At 40.4% G+C, this 12,171-nt stretch overlaps 1 protein-coding gene across 8 annotated transcripts; it reads right to left on the reverse strand.

Moving 5' to 3' along the window:
• Positions 1–3,756: 3,756 nt before the first annotated feature.
• LOC115776244 (uncharacterized) lies at positions 3,757–11,820 on the reverse strand. Of its 8 annotated transcripts, none has more exons than XR_004019430.1 (8): positions 11,589–11,809; positions 10,426–10,475; positions 7,562–10,034; positions 7,324–7,438; positions 6,475–6,737; positions 5,974–6,191; positions 5,050–5,208; positions 3,757–4,552 (listed from the first exon to the last, which is right to left on the reverse strand). XR_004019430.1 is itself a non-coding variant. In XM_030723852.1 (6 exons), exons 3-6 carry the CDS (start codon positions 9,051–9,053, stop codon positions 6,966–6,968), a joined length of 423 nt encoding a protein of 140 aa, XP_030579712.1. In that variant the 5' UTR covers positions 9,054–10,034; positions 10,426–10,475; positions 11,589–11,820; the 3' UTR covers positions 6,941–6,965. The 8 variants fall into 8 exon arrangements, 1 of the variants encoding a protein (XP_030579712.1); XR_004019429.1 differs by having other exon boundaries at positions 3,759–4,552; positions 6,475–6,761; XR_004019433.1 differs by having other exon boundaries at positions 3,763–4,552; positions 6,475–6,761; positions 7,562–7,748; positions 11,589–11,762.
• Between the last annotated feature and the right edge of the window lie 351 nt (positions 11,821–12,171).

A 12,171-nucleotide genomic window follows, 5' to 3' on the forward strand; every position in this document is an offset into this window, starting at 1 on the left:
TGAGAGATGAATGCAGACTTAGGTTTAGAGTCCTCCGCTACAGCGACTTGCCAGTAGCCCCATGCTGGGTCCAAAGTTGACACAAATTTCCCTCTTGCCAGAAAGTCTAATGACTCATCAAAACGAGGCAGGGGATAAGAGTCTTTTCGAGTCACCTGGTTGAGGCCATGGAAGTCTACACAAAACCTTGGGTCAGTGGCTGCTCTATTGACAATGACTACAGGGCAGCCCAAGGGCTTGTGGAGGGCTCTATGATGCCATCATTTAATATTTGTTGCACCTCTTCTTCAATTATTTGTTTCTTAGCAGGCGACATGCGATAGGGTGGGAGATTAACTGGTTTTGCATCGCCAGTCTCTATGAAATGTTCAGTGAGAGCAGTTCGACCAAGGTGACCATCGAACATGGAGCTAAACTTGGTGAGTAGCCTGAGTAAAGCGTCTTTGTGGTCCTCGGAGAGGTTTGCTTCAGACACTTTAGCTGTGATGTCTGAGTAAAGTACATCCAATGACATGTCTGCTGGGTGCGAGTAATTGTTCTGAAGGTCCTCATCCTCCTCCGCAAAAGGGCAGGGTATGTCGTCCATGTAGACTGTTCTTGTGGGAATATCAATGGACACCGAAGCTCTTGTCATAAAATCCATGCCCAGAATGAAAAGGGAAGTCAATTTTGGTATTATTGCAAAACGTTGGTAAAAGTTTTTGGTCATGAATCCAATATTGAGCCAAATGACACCTTCGGGGATGCAGGTGGCGTTATCTGCAAGGTTAACCGGTGGGCCATTCCGCTTACTTGTGTTTTTTGGATAGGAATATTTGACTTGAATGAGGTCTGCTCTGACAGCTGAGAGGGAAGCACCTGTGTCGAGAGTGGCCTCCAGTGATGTGGCATTAAAGTTCACTTTAGTTTCTAGGGGGGTATTCCAGTGGACTGTTGAAAAATTGTCTTCTAAGTGTCCAAGAATATGCCCACCTTGCGGCAAAAGGGGTGAGTGAGGCTCCGTTACAAACTGGGGGAAGGTTGGCCTCTGCAAAACATCCTTCACCCTCTGTAGTTTCCCGACTGTCTGTGTTGTGACTGGGCCGTGGCACTGCCAAATTCAGCCTTTTGTCAGTTTGAATCAGTGGGGCCTAATGGCGGCAAGGTTTGGACCAAGTTAGGGCCTGCGTTATCTGCAGTTCTTTTTGTCAAATAAGGTTGTCTGTTACAGACTGGGCAGGTGCATGCAGCGACCCCTGGCTGAGAGCATTTGAAGCAGAAGGGTTCAGGCTTATGGGGTTCTCGGTGACGTCGGGGAGGCTGTAGTCCACTTGGGCCGAGCACTGAGTGGAGCTCATGAGCTCGTAGCAAAAGGTCCATTACAGAAGTGATGTTAGCACCATACAGTGCAACTCTGTATTTTTCAAGAGTGTGTTTGCTAATCAGGTCAATTTGGTCTTTTTCAGGTGGAGGGCTTTTCAGTTTGCCAAACTCAGTCAACATGTGGGCCATAAAAGTTGGGAGTGGTTCGTCTTCAGCCTGAACATGATCCAGAAGTCCTCTCAAAATGCGTTCTTGATTATCGGAGGGCAGAAAAACTGTCGCGAACAGCTGACAGAACTGAGCCCACGATGTGATGTGGGATCTCAGGGGTTTGAACCATTTTCCAGGCTCTTTTGCGAGGAAGTGAGACAGTTCGTTTAGTAATTGTCCATCAGTCAGGTTCAAAGAGGATTTATATGTGCCAACTGCATGCAACCAGTCCTCAGGTCGTACATCGTTGTCTCCATTATACACAGGAGGCTCAAGCTTAGTGTGATGTAAAGCTGCTGCGATCACTCTCGAAGTGTTGTTGTGTTCAAGCGTGTTAGATGGAAGGAAAGGGTTTGTAGGTAGAAATGGGTTGGTGGATAGGAATGGATTAGTATTGTTGGTAGCAATGGCAGGTTCAGTTCTGTCCTTTGCAGCAACATGAGGTGTTGACGTGGCCATTGGGAACACGGGGGACTGTTGGACTGCAGGAGGGAAAGGGTTCCCTGTCAAGAGGTGGTCCCGCTGTTTGAGTAAACTCTGCTGTATAGTCAATGAGTCACGTACACAGTCACTAAGCCACTTCTGTTCTCAACTCCACCACCTGTTGACTAAGGTCTGCAGGTGCATCCTCAACTATCCTGAACATTGGTGATGAGGTAAGCTCAGTATTTGAGTCAAAGTCATCTGGGTAATGCGCCATTGTGTTTTCCAAATCTTTAAGTCACCCCCAGTACACAGTATAGTCCTTATACAGTAGTAAAAATAGTCAGTCAGACTACATTAGACTGACACAGAGAAAAAACCGTCAAAGTGCTAGTCAAGACTAAATTTGAAAAGAATACTTCAAAATGTCACTGTGACTAAAATGAGACTGGAGTGATCAAACTCATAAAGTATATCTTACAAAAAGCATGTCAGCTACAACTAGTGCTTAATGTAAAAGGTGGTCAGTATAGTTTATATTTATACTGAGTATATGAGCTGCACTAACAACTGTAGTTGGTTAAGTCACTACTCACATAGGTTGTAATTAGTTCAGTCTCAGCACAGGGAAAAAGGAGAAGAAAAGGGAAAGTCGGCATAAATGTTCAGTTCCAGACTTTCCACGGCAGAAGTTATTAGTAGAAAACGGATCCAATATTATGTCTAAATAACAGATCCACGGTGGTCATTTGCATCGTGGATTTAGCTTTTCTTTCTTTCTTTCTTTCTTTTTTTTTTTTTGTACTTTATTTTTTCGTTCAGAGTTTTATATAATATGGGGAATCTTACATGAATGCAAACAGAACAGAGTGTTTTGGGGTTTTAAACAAAAGATCAGAGGTACAAGAAAATATCAATGTCCATTCAGCAAGGGTTAGGAGAGCGAAAAGGAAATGGGAAAGAAAAAAAAAAAAAAAAAAAAAAAAAAGAGAAAGAAAGGGGAGACGTTCCATGCATCGAATGTTATTAACAATTGAAATCCATTGGCTAAAGGTGGGTGGGTCCCTACTAAGCCACCGCTTTGTTATGGCTTTTTTGCTTGCCGTCATAAAGATTTTTAGTAGGTATCTATCACTTTTTGATAATGACGGATCTATGCTTCCCAGGCAGAAGGACAGGCAGGTGAATTCAATATTATAGCCCAGGATTTCCTTAACTGAGCTGTGAATGCCTTCCCAGAAATATTTAAGAACAGGGCAACTCCAGAAGAGGTGTGAGTGGCCAGCCGGGCAGTAGCCACATTCCCGCCAACATACAGGTGGAATGCCAGTCTGTTTAGATTTTTGTATTGGGGTTATAAAATATCTGACAGTATTTTTCCAGGAGAAGTCTCTCCACACTTGTGAGTTTGTTGTAGTGTTTTGTGTGTCAATTATAATGGCCCAATCCTCATGTGTGATTATAATGTCCAATACTTTCTCCCATTTCTCCTTAATATAACTTGTTGAGTGGCCTCGTAACTCAGTAATGTTCCGGTAAAGTCCTCCAATTATTTTCTTGTTCAGTTTTGATTTATAAGCCTTAATAAACATTTGTGTGAGGGTTGAGATATTCCCTTTAAGAGAGCCTTTGATATTTTTAGTGTAGTAATGACGAAGCTGGAGGTATCTATAGAAATCCTGACAATTTAGAGTATATTTTTCACACATGGTTTTAAAATCAATAAGCTCAAGATTATCAATTAGGAGGCATATCGTAGTGATCCCTTCCCAGATAGCAAAATGACTCCGCCCCCGATCCGCCCCGGATGTGCCACTGACTCCGTAACGGACCCGCAAAACCGGTCCGTATCGGAGTCCACTTGCACAGCGGGACGGATCAGTAACGGATCAGGATCACGGTTGAGGAACAGATCAGGACCGGATACAAATCGGACCCGTCCACGTTTCAGGTTATCCAAAACGGATCCTTTACGGAGCCGTCTGTGGAAAAACTGATCCGACACGGATCCGTTTTGAATCCGTTCATATAACAGCTTATTTTGGCCAGAATATTTTCAGGATCCCTTATTAAAAATTGCTGTAGCCATGCTAGCTACAGTTAAAGCTAAAATATCTATTTGGACATAAAGACTGATTTTAGGGAAAATGAAAAATCTTTAACAATTACGGCATCCTTATCTAAAGCCTAATTTTCCATTTGAATAACAAGATGAGCATATGAGTATTACAAAAATAATGGGATCATAAATGTATCAAGAATACTGTTTATTTACTATAAATCCTTTAACACTTCTTTATTCTTTAACAAAATGCAGTAAAGGAAAAAGTAAAATGGCAAAGAAAGGAAATACTATCACAAATTAATTAAGCAGGTGATGCATTGATTCATTACTGTACTTCATTAAAACATTAACAGACAAATAACTGAAAGATAACCATTTTTGGAACAATAACAGTAACAATAACAAACTGAAGTCCTCAGCATTGATTCGGGATGGTAACAGGAGGACGCCGCCTTCTTCCTCTGTCTGCTGCCAGATTGAACCATCGTATGGCATGTTTCCGAATCTCCTCTTCTGTGGCAGCACGGGACACGTGGGTCTTTCTTACTGCATCTATACACACAAGGTATATGTTATATGAAAGCTTTGAAATCTTTCCAGCAGCTTGTTGAATCTATACCATGAAGAATTAAGGCAGTTCAGAAGGCAAAAGGGGGCTCAACCTAGTGCTGGCATCATGTACCTAATAAAGTGGCCAGCAAGTGTAGCATGTTGATTGTAAGCTTTGGACATAGTGGGGAAAAAACTCCAAAAATTTACAACTCATCTTTAATATTTAACAGCATCAGTTATTGCCAATCAATGCAGTCATGTCCGGGTATCCAACTATGTACCACAGAGGAACATCACAGATCTCAAAGGGGAGTTTTTCATTTGAAAGAGTGCTGTGATCAGTGAGTGGAATAAAGGTACACCTGAAAACTGTCCTCCAAAGCCCATAACTGGCATTATCAATGAAATGATACAATACGACTCTCAGAGTTAAAAGATTTGTGCTTCATTAAACCATGACAATCAAATCATTTGCAAAATCTATTACAATTACTTACCCAAGAGTACTGTTTTTGATGCCATCTGGGAGAAACCTCCCTTTCCATTGGCCCCTGTCCAATTTATCTTCTGTCCAATGTCACTGTGGAACATGCGGGAAAGAATGTTCCATGTGATACTTCTTGCATCAGCCCCCCGATGGCTGCCAGTGAAGAAATCTAAAAATGGAGAGGAAATAATGGGAAAAGTTTAAACACATTTCACAAAAAATAAGTTGCAGGCAATTAAACACAACAACAAAAGACAGCTTCATTTGTATTTGAGTTATCAAAAAGGTCCTGTGTGCCAGCTCAAATGTGGGTATATAGAAAAATTAAAAAATAATCATTTTACATTTTTCCTGAAAGGGCTATTCATTTTGCAATTCTTACTACTTATCCCTGGTCAAAATGGTAATATGAAAGTACAGAGTCTGCATAAAAGCACTTTGTGCTGCTGGATGGTCTTCCTCACTTTTATGACAGGTGCTTTAATTAATTTTACCAGTGCACATAAAACAGTTTAATACTTTTATTAAACATAACTGATTGTTGTCAGTGTGATTAAATATAAATTCACTTCAGCTGCACAGCCAACACACATAAATGCAAACATACTTTGTAAATTTATTTACACGTATTTCTCACATTTCATTTTAAAAAGTTAGGAATGCCATTTGAGTTAAGTGGAACATTTCCTTATTCACAAAGAAGCATTTCCAGTCTTTCAGTGAGAGATACAGATTATCAATTGAACACGGGTATTGGCAAATAACCACATCTTATCCGGACTGTAAAAACCTGGATCTGGCTGTTCGTAATATTTAACATTCAGCTTTTCATTATAAACAGCATCATTTGTATTATACAAAACCATGACATTGACAAAAGTGGGATTTCTTTGTGTTGAATGTCAAGTAGAATGGTAATCAGATGAAAACTCACCACACTCTACTTCAGGTGAGAGTTAGCAGGATCTTTGAGCCATTTCTCAAAATTCTCCACTTCCTCCATTGATTGTAGTGGAAACTGTACAGGGTCAGGTATTTCTCTTTCTTGGACAGTTGAGTTCAGCTTGTTGGTCAGATAGTTTACTTTGGTGGTTAATTGGTCTTGTTGGTGTTTAATGTACTCCAGTAAGCTCAATATTTGAACTTCTGCAGCTGTTGGAAGAAGAAATGAGACAAATTTGCTGTAATCTTTTCCAATAACTGGATTACATGGCAAATGGCTATAGTGTAGTATTCATATTTACAAAGAATACAATATACCGATTATTCAAGCTTTACTGTATACACTTTTGGAAAAATCCGTGTACATTCAGGAAGAAATGCATTGTTGCATTCGACGAGTTTATTTTCACATGTTACACTGAGAATAACTGAATTTGTGATGTAATTATCAGTCACTGAAAGGTGAATACTAGCTGTTTAAGAGATTGCTTACCAGAGCAGGTAATTGTGTCTGAGCCATACCGTCCCCCTTTCCAAGTAGGCCTGTAGACATGGCTTGAAGAAGGAGTTGGCTCATCTCTTGGTCTATTTTCCATCTGGGCAAGCAGTGGTGGTGATGGAGTTTTTGTAGAAGAAGCAATTGTGTGGATGCTAGCTCCAGTGAAAGGTGGTGGTTGGATAACTGGAGCAGGTGGTTGTAGTGGGCGTCTTACTGCAGCTCTGGCTTTCCTTTTCAGGTAAACTTCTTCTGTGTCACTGTCAGAGTCCCCAAAGAAATGACTGTCAAGCAGAATAGAAAAATAAAAATACTTAATACTTCATTTGTCATTATTAAAACATGTATTTTTTTACTTTACTCAAGCTGTACACTACTCTAATTGCTTTCGAATTCTGTGATTTGAATACCATCCATTCTCTTCTGCTTATCCTGTTCAGGGTCATGGGGGGGGCTGGAGCCTATCCCAGCTGTCATAGGGTGACCTGTCACAGGGTACACCCTGTACAGGTCACCAGCCTGTCATAGGGCCAACACAGAGAGACAGACAGCCATTCACACCTATGGGCAATTTAGAGTGACTAATGAACCTAACCCCAGTAAGTGCATGCCTTTGGACTGTGGGAGGAAACCCACACAGACACAGAGAGAACATGCAAACTCCACACAGAGAGAGGGAGAGAGAGAGAGAGAGAGGCCCGGGCCAAGGGGGAATCAAACCCAGGCCTTCTAGATGTTATTCTGTTATGTTAGTGCTAACCACCACACTACTGTGCTGCCTGTGTTTTGAATAATGATGACCAAAAAAAGCAAATCTAGAAAGAAAAAAAAAATGTATATACTAACATTGCCTTTGGCTTCCTTTTTGGTCGTATTTCCTCCTCTTCCTCTTCTGACTGAAGGTCTGATGTGCTGCATGTAAGCGATTTCTTCAGAAGCTGTCGTGCCTCAAAGTACTGATCTACAAATTACAAACTTGAGTTTACAACAGATAACACAGTTGTCTTTAAACACATAAAATATAATAGGAAATATATTTCAGTATTTAATTAAAATAGGCAGAGGTGTATTAGAAATTGCATACCACATGATTTGATAATTCTGATATTGTATGTCTTCCAGTCTGGTCCTGGTTCCTCTACATTTTTTACTGCCTTATCCACTCTTTCATCATTTCTATAGTTGGGCCAGTAGGTAGCAACATCACAGCACCAGTTTTCTGGTACTACTGCTACTGCTTTGTTGCTCTGGAACTCGACCAAATGGAACATCTTGAAGTGGAAAAAGAAATCAAACAACAACAAATAACAAAAAAAAGAGCTGCAACCAGCAACACTACCACAATTGCTTTGCTTAGAAAATAATATAACAAAATGGTATCATCCTCGACATTTTAAATGCCTGTTAGAAAAAAACAGCCTTAATAGCTATTAAGTTATACTGCCAGCAAGGACAATAGACAGGTACAGAGAAAAATCTGATGTGTCCCTAAAAGGCATGGAACATTGGTATGGCCACAAAACCATCTCTATGAGGCAAAACAGTACATTTTACAACAAGCTCTGACACTTTAACACACTTGAATGAATCTGATGTTTGTGAAATTTTATAAATATTCAGATAGTCAGAGTTAAATGGATAATCAAAGAACAAAGATTTATCTGAGAATTCCTTGTATACCACATAGACTCCATCACTGCACTCTACAATGTTATGTATACAACAAATATCATTTCCAATAACAAAAACATTATCCCCAGTTGAAACTTTAACAGTCCACTTATCACAGGTCATTTCACCATACTGTGCTTTCACTGACAGTCCACCTATAATTGGTCCAACATAATGTGGCTTTTTAAAAGACATACAACTTAAAGGAGCTTCCATAATTCTAATTTCAGACAATCGACGGATTATTTGGGCAAGGGGGAACTCTGGTTTCCTGATGAGCTTTTTAAGCTTATGCAGATAATTTTCATAAGGAAATGCAGAAAATGAGTCCAGACAACCATGTAGTTGCACATCACCTGCTAGATGGACCAAACCATGTACATTATAAACAATTTGATCTTTTCCATATATTTCACCAAAGTGACTAACAAAACATTTCAGCAAAGTACGGGCATACTGTGTGTGGCAGGACAGTCTAGGACTAACTAAAATAGCAACACCAGAGAAGAGTAGCATGAAATTATAGTACATATTTTGATCCAGAAATGTGCCTAGCATTACAGGTCCTGTGTACAGGAGAAACTGTCTAAATTCTGTGGCCTTCCAACGATCCAATTCCCTCAGAGATCTGGGCTTCCGTGCAAACTCTACAGGAATAAAGGAACGCATTTCTAACAGTTTTGCTGACATTCTTTCCACTATGCTCGCAGGCAATCGAAAATTCAGAGGACCCCTGAGCCAGATGTGTAGCATTCTTCTAACAACTCCTAAACAAACTAAATGCATGTAATCTAGAGGGAACTGTGAAACCATACCCACACTACTGCCAATAAATGGATGTGGTCCTTCATGATGACGACTCTCATCGGCCATGTTTGTGAATGATTCATCTGTCCGTAGGGCATAGTCTGCACATGGGTATGTCATGCGTCTGTTAATATAGTTTCCAGGCTGCACACATTTGTCACATCCATGGTAGGCATTGTGGTTCTTTGTGTTTTTAATAAAGGACCTGGCTGGTGTGTCACAGATGACTGTATGCAGCTTGAGATTTAACTGTTTACCTTCTAAATCAAAACCATTTTCAAGCTATTGTAACTCTGTAACAAAGTCTTCAAGGAAGTCTTTTGCTGAACTTGGTTTCTTTGGTCCACAGAACAAACCTATAACTACAGGTTCCTTCATGGGAACACTTAATAGTAGACCAAGGATGGGCCACAACTGCAGACAAGAACTCTTGAACAAAGGAAGTCCATCTATGTTGATTTGTAACTTCAAAGTGAAACTGTCTGCTAACGTGTGTTTGAACTTTAACAATGTATTTCTAAGAGAAGCCAGAATGCCAAAATAGTGGTACTGTCCTCCAGCCCTTTCAAGAATTGAGTATTCTGTCTCAGTTCTGAGGAGTGTCCTAGCATCCTTTGGAATATCAGAATGGTAAATGCGAAGTATGGCCAATAATGCTGTCAAAGCGACCAAGGAAATACGAAATTGTATGGCCCAGTGGGATAAACTGTCAGAGAGTGAAACCGAGTCTTGGAGTTCATCATCAAAATGATCAGACTCAGATGTCTGAGTCTGAACATCACAAGCAGCATCCTCAAAATCCTCAGACAGGCCTAGATCTATCTCCATGCCATCTTGCTCACTAAAACCAGCACCGGTTTCAGTGTCTAGACAGTGTGGATTATCAGTTCCAGTGTGACTTTCATGAAAATGCTCTTCACTGATGTGTCCATGGTCAAGGTTCCTCTCTGTTGTCATCTGAAAGTCAATTAAATTTGTGGCGTCATCCCGCATTTGTTTAAGTCGGTTTTCTACGTCTACACGGGCCCTCCTTCTTAAGGTGGAGTTGGAGACAGGTAGAGTCTTTCTATTCATTTTATCTAAAAATAAAAATTTTAGAAACACATTTTTGTTATTATTCTGAGACCAGACAGGATTTTAAAGCAGGCAAACAAGCCTCAACCTAGACCACAGGACAAAACATTGAAATGACAGAACTTACACATTATAACAGAGAAGAAGCTGTTATAGCCACTTATACTGGCAATAACAGCTATTTTTTTTAAATGAAGAATATATTATAACAGTCAAAGCTTAACGTCCATTACAGTTGCTTTTTAAGTACAGATGTGCGTGTGCAAGATTTCTGATAGCATATTACAAGCTCAGGTTTCCCTCCCCTTGTAACACACACATAATATTTCTGGCAGAAATTATTTGCAGTTTTAGAAAAAGTGTCTAAATGAACTCTAAGATTGAATTTTGGCTTACTTCAGTGAGGTAGCAGACAAGGTGGAGGGGGGAAGGCAGGCTGAATTGATCTGTAACAGAAGACATAAATAAAATTAATGATTATAATGATGAAACTACAGAAAATCTTTCTTTTTGTGGCATGTTGGATATTAAACTTTGGTAATTTAAAGTATTTTAATTGTATCAATAGGGACTTTCAGTAAGTCAGAGTCCAAATATGCATTGTGGAAAAGTTTAAGGTCAAGCAAAGACAATAAATAGGGTTCATACACTTTCAACGCACAGGAGTTGTTGAATTTACTCGCGAGAAGTTAATACCTACGCTTGGGGAATTTGCAAGGATTGTTTTCTTCTGACTTAATTATAATTCCATACTGGTCTTATCCATTACTGGAATTTGCGGTTTTCTAGCCAACCAGCCAACAATAATTAAAGCCCCACTCTGGCCGGTTAAAAAAATGTGACCTCCTAAAGGTCCGCTCACTCTCTCACAGACTGTCTTCTGGGGAGATGCTCATATGCAGACGTGCAGGTTCGTTTCCATCTCATAAGTTAACTATTCAGATATTTTTTAAGGCAGTTACAGTTTTAAGCAATTTCAAGCACTGTGCCCAAAAATCAAGCACTTTTCAATCCTTGAAAGGACAATTTTAAAATGGAAGCATTTTCAAGGATAAGAAAAAAAGAATTAAATTTGAATCAAAAAGTCTTAGCAGAGACATAACTAAATCCATTTCTAAAGCTTATTAAATACTTTACAGCAACACCTGAAATCGTGAGACCCACTTTAACCTGATGGATGCTCTCAGATTAAATTTGGAGAACAATAGGCTGTGTTAGCTTAACTTTACCTGCAGTCAGTCCTGGAGAGGCTCAATAAAATCCTTCATGTGCTCAGTCTGCTGTAACATCAGCTACCTGGACAGTTAACCAAATCACATCGCCTTCCCCACCGAAATAAATCCCGGAGGAGCTTTTTTTTTTCTTTTAACCTCACAGCTTCCCGCTGTGTTAGCTAATAGGCCAGTAGCTAATGTGCTATAAGCTAACTCCGCTGCCACAATCTCACATTTCTGAATAAAAAATAAATAAAACCTTAATTATCTCCTACCAGGATAACTTTACTGTACAGGTAAAGCCATGAATGAAGAATATTTAACAGAACAGCTTACAGTTCTTACCTTAGAGAAGCTCTGCTCCTGCGCTCCTTATGACAGCAGTCGTTGACTTTTGAAAAAGAAAAAAAGAGGGGGGTGGGGAAAGGCGCGAGTTCGCTGAAGGGCTCCGCCGTGGAGCCGTGGCGGAGCCGCGTTTTGATAATCCGCTGTCAGTAGGTGGGGCGGGCCCAGTCCGGAGAGCAAGAAGGGTGGGGCGGATCGGCTGACTTGAAGGCGGATCCGCCCCGAAGTGTTTTGCTATCTGGGTTGCTTCTCCCACTGGATGAAACTTCTGTCCATTCGAGCTGGCTCAAAGTCAGGATCATGTGCTGGCCACCTCAATACACAAATTTCATTTTGGAGGTTAAGCTGTTTCACGATGTCTAACCAGGTATTTATTGTGAGTTTGATCAAGTGATTCTGGATATTATGTTTGGCAGTCACTGGGCTGCCTAATAAGCTCTGTAATGGCTTGTTTGACTGTGACAGCTCTATAGCTTTCCATTTTGCCGTATAGTCGTTGTTACACCAGAGCATGGCTGGTCTTATCTGTGCTGCTATGTAGTAGTCTTTGAGACATGGCAAGCCCATTCCCCCGCTCGATTTG

The sequence above is a fragment of the Archocentrus centrarchus genome, unplaced genomic scaffold (assembly GCF_007364275.1).
Source record: "Archocentrus centrarchus isolate MPI-CPG fArcCen1 unplaced genomic scaffold, fArcCen1 scaffold_29_ctg1, whole genome shotgun sequence".
In the NCBI taxonomy this organism is placed as follows: Eukaryota; Metazoa; Chordata; class Actinopteri; order Cichliformes; family Cichlidae; genus Archocentrus; species Archocentrus centrarchus.

What these genes read in the sequence shown, in the direction of transcription:
- LOC115776244 (XM_030723852.1), bottom strand. Translation starts at nt 9,053, where the DNA reads ATGCCCTACGGACAGATGAATCATTCACAAACATGGCCGATGAGAGTC. An exon ending in ATTTATTGGCAGTAGTGTGG is followed by an intron (nt 7,749 to 8,963) that starts GTATGGTTTCAC and finishes TTCCACTTCAAG; the next exon opens with ATGTTCCATTTGGTCGAGTT. An exon ending in AAAAGGAAGCCAAAGGCAAT is followed by an intron (nt 6,997 to 7,323) that starts GTTAGTATATAC and finishes GCCCTATGACAG; the next exon opens with GCTGGTGACCTGTACAGGGT.